Source organism: Diorhabda carinulata, chromosome X (genome assembly GCF_026250575.1).
Source record: "Diorhabda carinulata isolate Delta chromosome X, icDioCari1.1, whole genome shotgun sequence".
NCBI classification, from domain to species: Eukaryota; Metazoa; Arthropoda; class Insecta; order Coleoptera; family Chrysomelidae; genus Diorhabda; species Diorhabda carinulata.
Window position 1 is genome coordinate 50,854,826 of NC_079472.1, and position 18,174 is coordinate 50,872,999.

The 18,174-nt window shown below is 30.3% G+C and overlaps 1 protein-coding gene across 1 annotated transcript in view; it reads right to left on the reverse strand.

Moving 5' to 3' along the window:
* LOC130900636 (nuclear cap-binding protein subunit 1) overlaps positions 1 to 11,628 on the reverse strand; it is a 46,997-nt gene extending 35,369 nt beyond the window's left edge. Inside the window, exons 1-5 of the mRNA XM_057811377.1 lie at positions 11,215 to 11,628; positions 10,314 to 11,148; positions 8,242 to 8,469; positions 6,577 to 6,852; positions 4,809 to 4,912 (exon numbers count right to left, since the gene is read on the reverse strand). Coding sequence (XP_057667360.1) covers positions 4,809 to 4,912; positions 6,577 to 6,852; positions 8,242 to 8,469; positions 10,314 to 11,148; positions 11,215 to 11,254 — 1,483 coding nt within the window. The 5' untranslated portion in view covers positions 11,255 to 11,628. The remainder of the gene's footprint in view (positions 1 to 4,808; positions 4,913 to 6,576; positions 6,853 to 8,241; positions 8,470 to 10,313; positions 11,149 to 11,214) is intronic.
* Between the last annotated feature and the right edge of the window lie 6,546 nt (positions 11,629 to 18,174).

The following is an 18,174-nucleotide window of genomic DNA, read 5'->3' on the forward strand; positions in this document are numbered from 1 at the left end:
AACTTAGAATTCTACATAATAATAAAAAATTAAATTATTTTACTAATATTTTTTTATATACACTACGAAATGTAAAATACAGAATATTATTTTGTGTTACACGGTTTAAAACATTCTACGCACAACGTAATATCTCATTTAGAGCAAAATGCTTTTTCTGACCTCCTCTATATTGGCACCTTCTCTGATTGTTTCTGCGTTGAATCCAATGATTTTTTTGCCTTACCTAACGTTGAGAACTAACTCTGCAACATCCATTTTCCGTTTTGTACCATGGCCGTGGGGTTTGAAATACGGCACAGCAACTGCTCTTCTGAAGTTCAAACTCTTATTAACTGTGCTCCATAGAAAGTTCTATATAATAACCACGCATTGTTAACAGCCATATTTATTTTACGAATGAATATTGCCCAGTACCATTTTTTTCCTCGAATCTGAATTGCATATTTTCCCATTAACCAATCTTGATGATCAACTACTCCCATACACTGATTGTAAGATTAGATGAGATTTCGTTGAGGCACATTTATTTTTTCTTTTTTAGCACTGTTCTAGTGCTTTTAGCAGGAAACTTTTTCAAAAAATCGGAATTCAGGGACAAAACATGAAAAAAAGGACTTTAGGGACCAATCATTTTACTCATAAATATCAATAATATATAAATAAGTATTTTTTTATATATAATCTCATACCAAGGGTAAGCCGGCTAAGAGAATACCTGAAATCAAGCAGTTTTACATTTACACTTAATTGATGGCAACACAATATTCATAAAATTTATTAAAATGATTATGTAAAATTTAAGATTTCCAAATTTTCATGTAGATTATTCAACTCTTGTCTGATCAAAGTTTTTCTTCTTTTTTTAAATATAGGTATTGATATTCAGATTTGCATGCCTTGATTCATTTAACAAAATAATTTTAAATTAATGAGATAAATATTTCAAATTATGTTATTCAAACACAAAAATATGAAAGAAACTAATCAGAAAGGGGGAAACAAACCTACTGAGAAAGTCTATACAAAAATACTTATGTAAAAGTAATAACTCACTCCCTGCTATGTGGACAGAAAGAAAAAATTTAATATGTAAAAAAAATAGGGGAAAGTGTCCCATCAAAATAAATACACCACTGTTAAGTCAATATATTCACCAAGTTTGTATATAATATCATTTACCAATTACTGGAGAGCAGTAGCAAGTCCCAGATTTCAATGACGGTGGTCTTTAGTTCTGCTTTAGATTGGAAATGTGTAATATTGGTATATACAGCCCTTATTAAGGATATTCACACATTTTCTTGGAAATTGAGGTCAAGGGAAGTCTTATTAAGAAGTGTACTAACGCAAATATTTGTAATGACACGATGAGTAAATAACTATTGTAAACACTGAGAATTTTTTCAGAAAAAAAGTAGCTAAATGTGATAATTTTCCCTTCCAATCATACAACTTGTGTTTAATTTCATAAGGCAGTCATAAACAAACAAATTGTTTCTGAGAATGATCATCAAATTAAAAGTATGCTGCAATATGGTAAATATGTATTTATAAAAATAGCATGAAACTTTGATGCAAAATTTAACAAAATGGGACTAAGGGACCAATTTGCAAAAAAGGGTCTTGGGGACCTAAAATAAAAAAGGGAATATCAAGGAATTTAGGAACCTCACTAAAAGCCCTGCTTTTCCAATGACTACCTTGTTCTAGTAGCGTAGTGGTTCGTACCTATGAGGTTATTATATATTATTATTCCTTTTTATAAACAAAACCTCGCCTTGATTGTCAAATCCATAATCGTAATTACTACGTGCTTATTTTTCTAATAATTTCAAGATTTTTTTGTACGGTTCTCGCGTATTGTACGATTGCCCTAAACCCCAAATGTCTTAAATGTATTTGCAGGTGTCGATTGGTAAAAAAATTATCAAAGTGCACCATGTGATCCTAAGGTACTGCGATACATTCTAAGAGATTGAGTTGTACTCTTTTCGGTATAATCAGAAAAATTATAGCAGTAACCTTCAAATTGCCTAAAATTTGTAGCCAAATCGGCTTACCACCTATGGATTGTTTCAATCTATTATGGCCATGATATTTAACAATCATTTCATCAATGGAGAGATTTTTCGAAAAAGCTCCTCACTGAGGAAAGGCTTTGTTGATTAGAGAGCGCACCTTGAAACATATATCTTTGGCAAAATGTAGTAGAACGACGGTTAGTTTTCTTTTTTTTTTCTGTTTTTTTACCACTACTACTAGCTACAACCTCTTCACCAGCTTCATTTTCCAATCTCTGATTTTCGATATTCCCAGCTTCAGTTTCATCCGCCTCTTAAGAATAACGTACACTTTCAAAGTATTAGGATTATCAGTTGCAACAACCAGACCTAGAATATCATCGGCACTTTCATATAAGCATTCAAAGAATCAGATTCTGGTGGAACCACAACCAAATGTATACCAAATATACATTCTTCATACCCCGAGAAAACTTATCTCGTTCAAATTCAGCTTCTAGTTCGACAATACTCAAAAATTTATTTGTCGTTATAATACTGGTCATAAAGAATCTTTTTAAATTTTATAATTTGAACTTTCCTTAATAAATTAACCTATGATCATTTAATAGGTGAAACATAACCAACATATTGGAATAAAACTCACTTTTCAAAAGAAATGAGTCACGTGTACTCTTGAATAAAGTTCGCTGAGGATCCCGGTGTCCTAAATATATGACATCTAATTGTATCAAAGAGAATAGGATTCATGAACATTCTAAGGGATAAAATATTTATGGAGTAATACTCTTATAAGAGTGAAGAATCTGTTTATGGCGTTAGTAATACAGTAATCAGATATTATTTTAACTTATAAATTTTACTTATAAAGATTTTTGAAAAAAATGTAAATAGTCTGTCCTAGTTATATGACAGCGATAGATACATAATGGATTAATAGTACATAATGTATATAGTTTACTTCCTTTTGCATAAATTCCACACCTCTTTTTTATATAGAGATATAATTTGTAAATTTCAAGAATAAACAGTGAATTTAAAAAAATCTGCACTATTTAGAAAAATATTTATTTTCCTTATCCCTAAAAGAAAGGCGCATAACATCGCGGACTTTTCTTAAGAGAAATATTTCTCTTATAGATGATTGCTCCATAACTCTACCAATTTATATAATTGAAGCTCTTAAAAAATATACATTTTGCCCTTTTTTGGCAACACTTTTTATTGGTATTTATTAGTCCTAGATTGGTGTTATAGTCTATGGCAGGGATTCCCAAACTAATTTGGGCAACTGATGCCTTTTCCAAAATGAACAGATACCTTAGAACCCCAAATTACTATAAACTTTTCATAAGCCGCAAAAATATAAGTTATGGTTATGCTAGTAAATAGGTAACTAAGCATTTTTAAAATTATTGTTAAATTGCTTTATTACAGTACAATAGAGTATTTGCATGGTTTGAGAAACAAAAATAATTTTGGATAGTTTATATACAACTTTTATTATAAGTTTTTTCTAATTCTTTGATTAATTTTCATAGAGAAAGAAATTATTGAAAATTCTAAATTTTTGTAGGTATAAAATAAACACTGAACATATGATACAAAGTAAATACAACAATTCCTTTCTTGGATATTCTAAAAGAAGCGTTATTATTAAACTTTGATTAATCTGAAAAATGGTATATAAATTGTGTTTTGTGCCAAGATGTAAAAATATTAGATAAAGTTTTTTTATGATGTCAAGAAATTCGAATATACTTCAACAAAAATGATTTGAAAGTGTTGGACGCTTTGACGATCCTGCCAGATGTAATTATTTTTGTTGCCAGGATCATTTTAATCTAAGTAACATCAAATTCAACTTATTTCAATATTTTACAGTAATTGAGTTTATTATGCTTCTAATTTTTCTAATTTTTAACGTGATTATGTAATATTATGAGAACTTAACCTATAAAAGGTTTATTCACTTTATTCTTATAAATAGAAAAATACGTAACTGATAAATAAAAACTATATTATAACAGTACACGCTACAGTGCAGGTAACGATAACCTCGTAATCATTAAACAGTATTAGTGCACCCATGACAAAAGATATTTTACTACAAATACCCTATATAAATTTGCAATATTATTTGCATTTTATTTATTCATTGGATAACAGATGAAATTTTAGAAGTATTAAAAAAAGTGAACAGAGCATATAACATCTCCTTCAGGTGAAACCTAATCAACTTTGTACCACATATCCTTTAAATTTATCTATTATGGAAATCTTAGACATAAATATTAAAAACTAAGAGACTTCTACTAATATTCATACATATCAATATTTATTGTAATTCGCTAGAAACAACACTCACTTTTTAAAAATAACATTATCCAAGTATAGAACAAATCTAAGTAACGATATCACTTAGTTCAGGCATTGACATTACTAGATACCATAACACTAATGCTGGTAATCTCTGTAGCATATTTTTTGTGTAGGTTACATGTTATCTCCACATCAATAAACTCAGAGACAGTTCAAGAAAAAACCCGAAATTGTCACCAAAAATGATCTGAATATTGTAAATAAAATAGACATGCCACATAAATGAATAAAATAGTCCACAGTTAACAAGATAGCTCGTAAAATGAGATTGTATTTGTTATTTATGTAGAATACAGAAAATTGACTAAGCCCATTATTAACAATTAAGCATGCCAATTCCAAAAAGTATAGGCCCATGAAAAGTAAAAAGTTTATAGAAGGATAAATAAATAAAATACTCACCAGCTCCTTCTTGAGCATACTTGTAATCAGGTTCTGGTTTCTCAGGAATAAATTTGGAAAAACTTTCAGGCAATATTTCTCTAATTCTTTGAAAATAAGAAAGTCTAAAAATAAAAAAATCAGTCAATATCAATTGTTCGGAAATGTCATTTCCAGATATGACACACTCACTTAAATTCGATAAATAAAAAAATCTCCAATCTACGTACATGCGAAACTCTAATAGAAATAAAATAATATTCCAATTGATAACATATTTAGCTTTTTTTCATAAATATTGAAATTAAATTTCGAACTGCAATTTATAATCAGTATCAAGTGGTTAAATGATTCTAGGTGAATATAACGATTTCCAATTATTAAAATTATTTTCGATGGTTGATTTGAAAGAGGTTTCTTCCTAGGCAATATGGTTAACTTACAAACTGAAGAAACAACACTAGATCAAAGCAAATATATTAAAGCACTATTAAGTAAGTTTAATATGGCAGATTGTAAGCCCGTAAGTAAACTTCTAGTAACTAATTTAAATTAATTTAACTCTAAGTATATTAAGCAGATATATGAATAAAAATAACCAAGAGCTTTGGCATTATTTAAAACGAGTACTTACATACTTACAATGTACTATAGATTCAAAATTAAAATATGTAAAGGGAACATATGATATTATATTTACAGGATATGTTAACTCTGATTGGAGAGGTAACGATGATGAAAATCCTGTCTTAGATTCTAATACAGAGGCTGAGTATATGGCGCTGTATGAAGCTGTCAAAGAGGCAATGTGGTTAAAGATTTTAGCACCAGGTATAAATCTGGAAACTGAAGAACCTATCTTAATATATGAAGATAACATTGGATGTATAAGCATAACTAATAATCCTACAAGCCACAAAAGATCCAAACATATTGACATCAAATATCATTTTTCTCGGGAACAATGTGAGAAAAAGACTATAATTGTTAAACATATTTCAACGGGTGAGCAAATTGCAGACATGTTGATAAAGCCACTACCCAAAGGCCAAAATCCTAGAATTTAAAGCAAAAATGGGATTGGAAGATTGATTAATAAATGATATCTATATATATTATAATCATACTTTTTTTATTTTCTTTTGATCTTCTGGGTTCCCCTTATTGTGAAGGCAGATGTTGGGAACAACTATTGTATCTAGTTGTTATATTGTTATGAATAAATTCTTTTGACATTTTAAATCAAAAAAGAAATTAATTTTTGAGAGAGCGTGTGGGAATATTGAATGCAAAAATCCTTCACTTTCAAGATATTATACTTTTATAATATTAATATGAAAGTATGAAATATTAATATGAAAGTAGAGGTTTTTATTTTAAAACATGTATTAAACACATTTTAAACCTTGTTAAAGGATATATTTTGGTATAAATATGAAATCGATAATACAAACTCAAAATATATTAAGTTTAGGTAGTAGGTAGTCAGTTCTCTCCGATCCTTAACATTGTAAGGACATACCTCCAAAACTCTAATAGAAATAAAATAATCTTCCAATTGATAACTTATTTAGTTTTATATATATATATATATATATATATATATATATATATATATATATATATATATATATATATATATAATTCATTCAACAATTTCGATATGAAGAAACCTCTAAAAAAATTATCAACTGATTTCAATAATAAATGAAAATAAAATTTTTGGAACAATATCATTAATCTTCATTATTTTTTATGTTGTAATTGAGTATAATAATGCATTACTTACCTCATACATTTCAGCATTGTTTCTCTAATAAATTTAGGTTTTGGATGATCATCATCTAAACTAAGACAAGTATCCCAATCCTCCCAAGACCACCTGAATTGAAAGTTACTTAAATGATAAGCAAACCAAGAAACAAATCTATCAAAACAAGACACATTCATAGTATCTATTCTAACAAACAGCATTTCAGTTGCTTGTGCAAGAACTTGAGGCATCGTTGAAGGTTGTAACTTGCATAATTCTATCAATATAGCTCCATAAGCAATTTCAAGATACCTGAAAGATAAATTGTATGAAAAAACTATAACATCTATTATAATATATCAAGTATAAAAAACAGTGAGAAGAGTTTACTTGTCTCTATGTTTATAAGGTTGGAGATTGGTATAATCTTATATATATATATATATATATATATATATATATATATATATATATATTTCTTATTTCTTAGACCTTTTGATATATTAATGCATCTAAATGTTCTTGATTTTAGGTCTCTTCTGTTTTAAAATTAGTTTTTTTTGATAATTTTTAAAAGAAAGATAAATTTTGACGTTTCGACTTTTCTTTAAGTCTTTATCAATATATATATATGCTCATGTTATTTTTGTAGTTTGCACACAAGTTCAAACAGCTATTAAAAAAAATAGTTTATTCAAATTTCATGAAAGTTAAGTTGTCTACGTAACTAAATTAACTTATATGACAATGAAATGGGTTTAGTACGCTATACATCTAAGTGCTGGTCAGGATGGCAAATGGACAGATCAAATGAGTCTCGATTAACGAGCATTTGTGGTTATATTACATCTTCCTATTATATGTTCAAATTTTCGCCAGAACAGATTTTACATTGCTTTGAAACAGTCTTAGTTTTATTGTTCTTGTTTTATTGTTTTATTGTTGGAGATCATATATTATACAGTGACCCAAAAGTGTTTTGTGCCAGGCCTATTCTTCTTTCGATGTTAATATTAGTATTTCCTTGGGTACTTAATATACTATTTAAATGCTCTATTTTTCCCCATAAGTATATGGCGCTTTCAATTTCAGCTTTGCTGTGTCATAATATCTTTATTTTTTTCTGTTTTTAACAACTGCTATTGGGCTATTATGTCCTATTTTTATTAATAGACACATATCATCCGCGAATTCAAGGTCTTTTAGTTTTTTGAATAGGTTCCAGTTGAATCCTGACCTTTTATCCTCTATTTTCCTCATTATACAATCTATTACAATGTTAAACAGGTTTGGCGATAGAACACAACCCTGTCACGCTCCCTTTTTTATTTTGATTTGCCAAGATTATTATTTTTCATGCTGTATCCTGGCTGTGCAATTGTTATAAAAAAAATTCATAATTCAGATATGCTTATCTGATAGTCCCTATGCTTCTAAGGTTTTCCTCATTACTTCTCTGTTTATTAAGTCAAATGCTTTTTCGAAGTCTATAAAATTCAACTGAATGTCTTTATTTTGTTCTTTTGTTTGAATTCTCACTGATGCAATATGGCAAGATATACCAATTTTGAATCCACCTTGATATTTTGTAGTTTGTTGTTTAGTGGTTCTCTGATTCTTTCCAGAATAACTCTGGATAAATTAGCTCGATAAATTTTAAATTAAGAAGATAATTATTATAAAATTGTAATTTGAATTTACCTTGGCTTGGGCATATGAAGTAATTCACCAAAAATCACTTCTACAATGCAGTACTCCAATGGAATTTTTAATTTGTATGGAAAGTTGAGCAAATGAGCAGCACAATCCTTTCTTTCGAGATGGTATAATTCAATTATAGAATGAAGATGTTCTTCAATAAGGAATCTTTCAATTGAATGAGCTCCTGGTAAAGTGGGTCCTTCTGGACAATCTGTGTAGTCAAAAAGCCTGAAATTACATACATTTTCACAATATTATAGTGATATATTTGATATATTATATACATATATATATATATATATATATATATATATATATATATATATATATATATATATATATATATATATATAAAATAACATAGGTGGAAGTATCATTAATAAATAAATACAAGTAATAGCACATGCTGATGATTTGACCCTATTAGGAAGGGGCCGAAAAAGTCTTGAAGACACTTTAGAAAAAATTGAAAGAGATGCAGGCAAAAGAGGATTGAAAATAAATAAAAAAAACGAAATTTATGGGAATTGAAAGAAAGAAGTGCACAAAAAAGAAACAGTAAAAATAAATGAACTTATTTTCAAAGTAGTCGAAACTTCAAGTACTTAGGAACAATGATAAGCAACAAAACTGACACATAAAATGAGAACGAAATGAGAAACAGATGCAAGACAAAAAGAAATGGAGAACAAAAAGCAGTCATGGGAGAATTTTTAATATTGGGAACTTTTTTATACCATACCAAGCTTTCGAATGACTGCATCCATTTTCAAGGCTGCAATAAATACCAAACAAACTGGTTCATAAAATAATAATTTACTAAATTGTTATAACCTGCTTGTATAATAAAATAATTAGACGAAATCAATATCACAAAATTTATTGTGAGCTACATTTTTACTTTTGGAGGAATTTCATAAAAACTATTCAGGAATAAGTAAAATTAATTTTTATGAAATTCCTCAAACTGGAAAAAATTTTTATTGTAAAAACAAAATTCAGTTTTATTATAAAGATAATATAGCTCACAATAAAATTCAGATTATAGGTTTTCCTGTAAAATATTGCGATATTGATTTTGTATAGTATAAAAAAGTTCACCATATTAAAAATTCTACCATGACTGCTTCTCCATGATTGAAAAATTGTTTTTTGTATAACAAATAATAGTTTTTCATGATTTATATATATATATATATATATATATATATATATATATATATATATATATATATGTTTAATAATTTTTGCGAAAAAATGTCGATAGAGGAGACATATAATGAAATTATAACAGACTTCATAATTTTACTACCAAAAATAAGTAGATAAGTAGATAAAACATTTTTAAGCATGTGTTTTTGTGTACATATTTCACGATTCTCAACTGAAAACCCAGAAATTAAAGGAAAATTATTTAACTACTACAAAGTTCACATAATTAAAAAACAATTAACTAAAAATTGTGAGGTGAATAAAGTTCATATTTGAGCACTGACACGCATCGTTCGTTTTGATATGAAAGCCCTAAAATTCCCTCAGATTTTCTTTAACTATTGCAAAGGACACTTAATAAGAAACCTATTAGCAAAAAATTGTGATGTAAGTATTTTTTATAACGCCAAAAAAAATTCATGAAGTTTGATATACATTAGAATTTAAAATAAATATCCTTCATATCATCGTTATTAAATGGCCACTTATTAATGGTGTATTATATGTAACAATCATTTATTAGGAACGTCAGCATAACTATTTGTACATAAAAAGGTAAATTCTTCTCAAAGAACAATTATTATTTTTATATGGCACTAAATTATGTAGTTAGTGGTTACGTAAAATTTATTTTCTGGGGTAATTTTAATTATTTTCATAATAATAAACAAAACTATGATGCCGATTTCATCAAGGTAGAGTTTTCTATAAAAATAAACTCAGCTACTCAAAAAAAAAAGGATCAGATATAATCTTCCAATAATCACAATCCTCTCATATTAAAGAAAATTTTGGGACTTTGTTACCAAAACAAGTAGGGTTTAGGATTAGGGTTGAATTAATTAATTTTAAATAGTTACCTGAACACAACCCATGGCATCGGATATTCATAAGTGTCATGATGTGGGGGAGGTATTATAGAAGCTAAATTATGCTGTAGAGCTTCACATAAAATCGAATCAAAAGCTAAATAAGGTCTAGGTATATGTTTCTCAGCCCAATTGTCCTGTCTGAGTTTTCTAACTTGTGCCCAAAGACAATCTAAATACTCTTCTTGAGGATGTGGGGAATCAATTGCCCAAACCCTTAATGCATTGTGATGTTTTTTAGATCGTTTGTTCAAAAAGATCTCAATTTGAATCATAAGATGTTCTAAAGATTTTTCTTTCTTTTCATAAAGTTCTCTTCCTACCCATGGTAATGTGCTAAGTATAGCAAAAACATACCAGTCTCTACGAACTTGAGGGACATTATCTTCGTTAGCTGTGTCCATCATATTATCCAATAATTGAAGGAGGGAAGTAGCAGAAATTACATGGCAATTAACCAAATCGGCTAAAAATCTCAAAGCATATCTTGCTGCATCCCATTTACACTGTTTCAAAGACTCTTTGAAACTCTTCACCATATACTCTACAAATTCACCACCAAAATTGAAATTCTTAGCATTCAATAATCCTACTAAGGTTGTATAAATCGTACATTTTTCGGGCATTCGTATAGCACAATCTGTAAGGATTCTAAGAATTTTTGCCCTGAAAGTGGACAAGTCTGCTTCTAAAACACTTGCTAAGCCTTCTAAATTGCTTTCCAATGAAGAAGTGCTTTTTTCTCCTACTCTTAATATAAGAGATTCCAATCTATCCTCTATTTCTTGATTTTCGGAAACACGACGCCTCTTTCTGTAGGCTCTCTCTAAAATAATAAATGCCAAATATAGAAAGTAGCCAAATGGTAACAATTGTTAACTTATTAACTTACCGTATCCATCGTCGTCTTCATGAGCTCTTCTTCGACTCATTTTTTATTAGAAATTAATAATAGAATCCTTATATTTATAATCAAAATTCTAACCTACTCAATTCAACAAACTAAACAGCACATACGTAGACGCCACAGAATCACGAAATTATTTGATTTCAAACCTTTAGAAAATTTGAGCAAATGACATCTGACAGTCTTATTTCTTAAGTTTAAGGTCTTTACATTTTAGTTATGCCAATAAAATTTATATACGATTATTTTCTTATACAAACATAATGAACACGTATACATTTTCGATTTATTATTTATACATTATAGCGAAAACACTCATATAAACTGTTTTGATCAAGAGTTTAAGAAAGTCATAACCATATAAAATGTGTCTAAGCTCATATAGTGAGTAAAAGGTCCTGGATTATGAATAGTCCAGTGAACATTGTTTTACCTCAGATTTTACACTGGGGGTGATTACGACCCCAACTAAAGGGTGGTATTTTTTGTTGAAAATAAGCGTAGAAATAGACAAAAAAGCATTCTACGCACAAATTAATCTATGGAATTTTCTCGAAAAACAATACTTTTTGACTTATTCTTGAATGAAGTTTTGAATTATTGTTACAAAAAAGCATATTTTTAATCGAATTTTCACAAATAACTCAAAAACCTCATATTTGAAAGGTTTAGAGAGCTTGATTCCGAAAAAATATTATGGTTACAATGGAGAAAGCATTTCAAAATTTTTTTAAAAAATTTTATTTTATTAAAAAAAGCTCATAAATATGAAAGATATGTTAAAACTGTTAGAGAACAAAAAGTTGTTTATTTTTTAATTTTTTTTAACTTCACAATTTAAAATAATAGCGACGCTCTTTGACGTTGTCTTCAGTTCTGGTCTCAAGCCCGAACGAGGACTGTTAAACTGCTCTAATGAAACGTAAAGACGTCGAAACTAGTCAGTAGTTACAACCTCTCTTTGCAATTGTGAGACATTGAGGATATTAATATCGACAAAAGGGTCGATCGACATCATGCCCTTCATAGGAGTTGTGATTCAATATTTGGCGAAGCATTATCCAGGAAAGTAGTTGTTTTCTCCTTTGAAGAACGGCAGAATTCATTTTCGAAATATTGAATTTCGAAATGTTTTCAGAAACGAATAGTAGAAATCCTGTATTTTGATACATTTTACACATACCTCATTTACCATCGGAATAAATTCGTTATTTCGTAAACCGGAGGAAAAATACTGAAACCCATCGATTTTTAATTTAAAACAGGCTATTCGTAAGGATACTTTTTTATTTTTGACGTCATCTATGCGAGCGTGATGACGTCATCGCTAAAATTTTTAAATGGAAATGTAATACTTGAATGTAATATTTGAAAGGTCTTTTAAATACCTATTCAGCCATATCAATATGTACAGTAATTGATTTGCGTTATTGTTTAAAAAAATTAATAAAATTTTATTATTACGATAAATATTTAATATGTTCTACTCATTAAATACAACGAAACCTAAATTAAATGCTCAAACCTAAATTAAATGCACGAATTGGCAACGAAGGCGTACCAGGAGTCAAACAGCGCCTTAACGAAGATGCAACAAATGATAATAAAGAGATTATGATCAACTTTTGTACACTAAATGAGCTAAGAATAAATAATACATTCTTCGACCATAAACCTCAATTCAAATATACATTCGAAAACACAAGAGGACATAAATCAACCATTGACTACATACTAAGCAACAGACAACTACACCCAACTCAGGTACAAGACGTCAGAACACTAAATTCAGCCAACGTTGGTAGACTACTGCTCGAGAAGATCAAATTTAAATTGCCCCTGAGAATGAATAGGGAACCAGGCAGAAAAGATCAAAAAGTAAATATAGAAGCGCTATGGAATGAATCTATGAGAGTTCTTTATCAAAATAGGTTAAAGGAAAAGATAAATAAAAACCAAATAAATTAGCTGGAAGATGCAAATATCAGTTGGGATAAACTAAGGAGTAACATCAAGGAAGCCGTGGACGAAGCGCTTGGTTCCCGCATAATAAACATATCCACCAAAAACACAATAAAACGCCATGGTTCTCTCAAAAAATCAAAAACAGGAGCGAAAAGAAGAAAAAAGCTTATCTAAAATATCTAACGATGAGGACACAAGACTCGTACGAACAATATAAAACAATCCGTAATGAGACGAAAATAATCGTAAGACAAACTAAGACGGATCACTAAGAAGCTTTCTCAAAAAGAATGGAGACCGACTTTTATGGTCTCCAAAATCAAATCTGGAGATTTATCAGGAATCAGAGAAAAAAGACAAACGAATTAATTGTACCTAAACATATAACAAACCTGTGTCTCACAAAACTAAACAGTAAAGAGGTAGATGCTATCGAGCGCAACACTCCAGACATAACCACATTCCCAATGAACTGCTTAAGCACGGTGGTCTTATCCAACAACTAACAAAACTGATTAGAAATATCTTTACATACCACCGAATACCTATGAATGGCGAAAAGCCCCACCATTATTATGTTTAAAAAGGGAGACAAAAAAATGCCAGAGAATTACAGAGGCATAAACCTAGAGTACATTAAAACTAACAACAAAAATAATAACAAACAAAATAAATAGTATTATATCCCGGTCGGATGAACAACAAGGATTTACAACGCGAAGATCATGCATTGATGCAGTGTTTGTTATAAGACAGATTGCAGAATACACAAACCAGCCTACATGTGTTACATAGATCTGCAAAAAGCATCTGACCGGGTTCAGGTATAGGATGTTGTTCATTAACAGACAAGTATGCGGACCTTAATCAAAGTCGTAGAGAATCTATTCAGCGAGAACAAAATCCAGGCCAAGATCGACGGAGAGCTCACTAAAACAATCCCTGTGGAAAGAGGAATACGTCAGAGCGACTCACGGAGTCCACTACTTTTCAACATAATTATGGATGAAATGATGAAGCAAGTACGCAGATTGAACGGATACAAAATGGGTGACCGCAATATTACAATCCTGTGCTATGTTGACGATGCTGTGCTGGTTGCAGAAAATGAAGACGACCTCCAAAAGCTGCTATATCGCTTTAGTTGCATAGCAAAATCTCTAAATATGATGGTTTCTGCCACCAAAACAAAAAGTTTGACAACATCAAAAAACCTCTTAGATACAAGCTCATCGTAGACGACAAAATAATCCAGCAAGAAATGAAATCAAGTTTCCTGTATTAGAATCATCTGTATACCATTTTGACGGTATTTCTGTTCATACTCGTATGATGAATTAATCCCATTTGCTTTTGCAGCTTGTTTTGAAATGTGATAAACATGATGTGTCATATTTTTCAAATAAAATAATATTCCTCGAGTGTTCAGTGTCACTGTTAGGAAATAAAATAATGTCTTTGTATATAAGATCCAGTTGTTCCAAGGATAGAAATAAATACAATTTGTTATAAATGTTTATTTCAAGATAAAAACATGAAAAGAAAATGCTTGTATAAGATTACTAACAAATTAACATTAGTAAGTAATTATCACAATATATCTTAGGACTACTAAACACCTAAAGTAGGACATTTTTAATAAATATCAAAATACCGCAACTGCGAATCAAAAATAACATGTAATTTTACTGAAACAATTTTATTAAAATATAATTGGAAAAAAGTTCAAAGATAAAATCGATGGACATTGAATATTAAGTAAATAAAATGAAAATTATTGATTCGTCTAAATAAGAGATTCGGCAAAAAGAAATTGGAATAGATATTAATAGACATACTGACGTACAAATTTCTTTTTATCTGGTATAAGTGTTACGTCCCAAGCCCGATCTTGTACGGAGTCGAGCTTTGTACAATGAATTTGTACGAAGTCCGATCTGTACAAGCCATTTTGTACGAAGCCGAGATTGGCGGACTTCGGACAGAGATGATTGTACGAAGTCGACTCTGTACAACGCTGGTTAGGTTAGGTTAGGTTTTCCTCAAATACTCTTTTCATCGTGTCCAAATTCATTTTCAATCTCAATCCGTTTTCAATCTACACTCGACAATAGATGGTAGCCAACTAGCCGGAGAACATACTTTCAATCACAATAACTACGTTTGTGTTTACTAACATCTTAATAGCGCGCTCATTACCGAGTGAGTATCGATGCTCCGACTCCGTACAACATATACAATCCATACAGCATATGGTTTAAGTTTGAAGACGCCACGTTGTTCAGTATTTGTTTGGTAGCCATCAATACTGAACGTTTTTAGTGAATTTGTAAACATGGAAAAAATTGGTCTTCGTTTTATGATACAATACTTTTATTTGAGTCATAAGTTAAGTCATAAGCCCAACCAATATAAAATCTTACCTAGATTCTCTAGGCGAAACTGCTCCTTGGTTTTCAACAGTGAAATATTATGTAGCGGTACATTGCATATTAAATGAAAATTTGGGCATGAGAAAGCTGTGCACACGATGTGTGCCGCGTCTGCTCACAATAGAATAAAAGCAGCGTCGTGAAGATGCTTCCATTAAGTAAATGGCAATGTTTTACAGAAATGAAGCCGAATTTTTGCGTCGTTCCATAACAATGGATGGAACTAGGGTCCATCCTTTCACCCACGAGACAAAAGAGCAATAAAAACAATGGACTGAAAAAAGAGAACCGGCTCGAAAGAAGGCAAAGACTATTCCATCAAGACCATGGCGTCGTTTGTTGGGAAGCGTGTGGGATAATTTTCATTGACTTGAAAAACGTAAAACCATCAACGGTGAGTATTATACGAATTCATTGTAACGTTTGAGCGAACAAATCAAGCAAAAGAAGAAAATGTTTCATTAAAAATTAAAGTCTGAATTGCTACCTCATGCACCGTATTCGCCATATTTAGCCCTCTCGGATTCTTTTCTATTTCCAGAATTGAAAAAATGTCGCGATGGTCAAAGATTTTCCAACAATGAAGAGGTGATATCGACAATTAATGGCTATTTTGAGGAGTTTGTGATTCTTATCACGGGTATCGGACTTATTGAACATCGCTGGGAAAAATGTACAGAGCTAAAAGAAGATTACGTTGAACATTAAAAATATTTTTTTCCAAAATTTTTGTGTTTTCTTTGTTGGGCCAGGTATTTTTGGGACTATCTTCGTAAATGGAAATATAAGTTGAAAACTTGGCTAATAATATTAAGAATCGGCTTAAATTGCTTACATAAAAAATGACTTTTAAACAAGTTTTATCTAAAAATTTGGAAATTATTCACTTTAAAACTATTAGAAGTATCTTTTTCACACTTTGTATACAGAGCTGTAATTGTGTTAAAAAAACATTTTAATATACAACCATAAGTCACACTTTCGCGAAAATAAGGTTGAGGTGTACGGTCATATCGGTCTAAATCTAAATCATCCTTATAAATAACGTGCAAATTTGAACAGAAAATTGAAACAAATCAAATTAGAGCAAGCCAAAGGTAGTTTTTGTGTAAGTGTCTTTAATCGAAGACAAATTAGGAGTAGTAATCCCACATGGAAGAAAGAGCCGGAAGGCTCGCCCATTATAGAAAATGAACCAATGACTACAAACAATCAAAGTAGAAAAAAAAACATTAAATTTATAATATTATTAATATAATATCAGTGATTCTGGCCCGTTTAAGGTACTGATTGAACACAAAGACAAAAACATAGGCAATCTTCACCCAGTAGAATTGGGCAAACTCCTGCACAAACAAGAAATTAAAGGAATTCAACAGTTTGAAAAAAAAGGTAGAAACAGGGTTGCAATAACTTTCAGAACTATAATTTATGCAAATGACTTCCATAACAATGAAGAAATCAAAAAGCAAGGATATGAAATGTTCATACCAGCCTCTTTATTGACATGTAAAGGAGTAATGAAAGGAATCGGTGCTAATCTATCTGAAGAAGAAATTGTAAGAAGAGGAAATGAAGAATCAGATAATATATATAAAGATGTAGAAGCTCGAAGAATAAATAGTAGAGTAGTGGACAAGGTATCCCAGTCAATAACGTATGTACCAACAGGTTCCTATATTTTTACATTCCATGGAAAAAATTTCCCTAGATATGTTAATTTATATTCAAACAAGTTACAAGTAAGAACATACATAAGACCAGTTGTACTATGTTTAAAATGCTACAGGTTCAATCACACGACAAAACAATGCAAAGGAAAAGCTAGATGCCACAAATGTGGAAATGAGATCCATGGAGCAGAAAGGTGTGAAATTAAAAAATAAATCTTGTTTGTATTGTAGGAAAGAATACAATATACAGGATGTTATTAAAAATGTGGAAGAATGTGAGGAGCTAATTAGACATGTAGAGCCAAATTATATTAATTTCCCTCCCTTAAAATCCAAACAAAAACCTAATGAAACAGTTAGCATCCCTCGAAGACACCTATTTTCTCCTACACCTAATCAGCCAAACAATTACAATACAGTCACTAAAAGCCCTAAAAGGCCAAGACACAACGATACACTCAATTATAATAAAGTAGCTCACAGTAGTTGTTTGGCGAAACACCAACTTTTCCCTTCCTCCCCAATAATTAACAGGCAAAATTATACCCAATCTCAACACAGAAGCTCCAGTTCTAGAAGTAATCAAAATAATCCTCAAAACCAATCCGACAACCACTCCCCTACAAGAATATCCACCAATTCCCAAAAACTAGAAATCACCACAAACATAGCAGACTACTTTAAAGACATCAATATTCCCGTATAAGAGTTAATTAGGTACTCAAATATTATTCAAGAAAATATCAAAAACAGAGGAGGAAGTACCTCCACAGAAGCAGGGGGGGAACTCCCTGGAATGGGTAAATATGATGAGAAGATGTTTTAAATGATCTACCGGATATCAACATCCCTGTGGATCATAGCTAAATATTAAG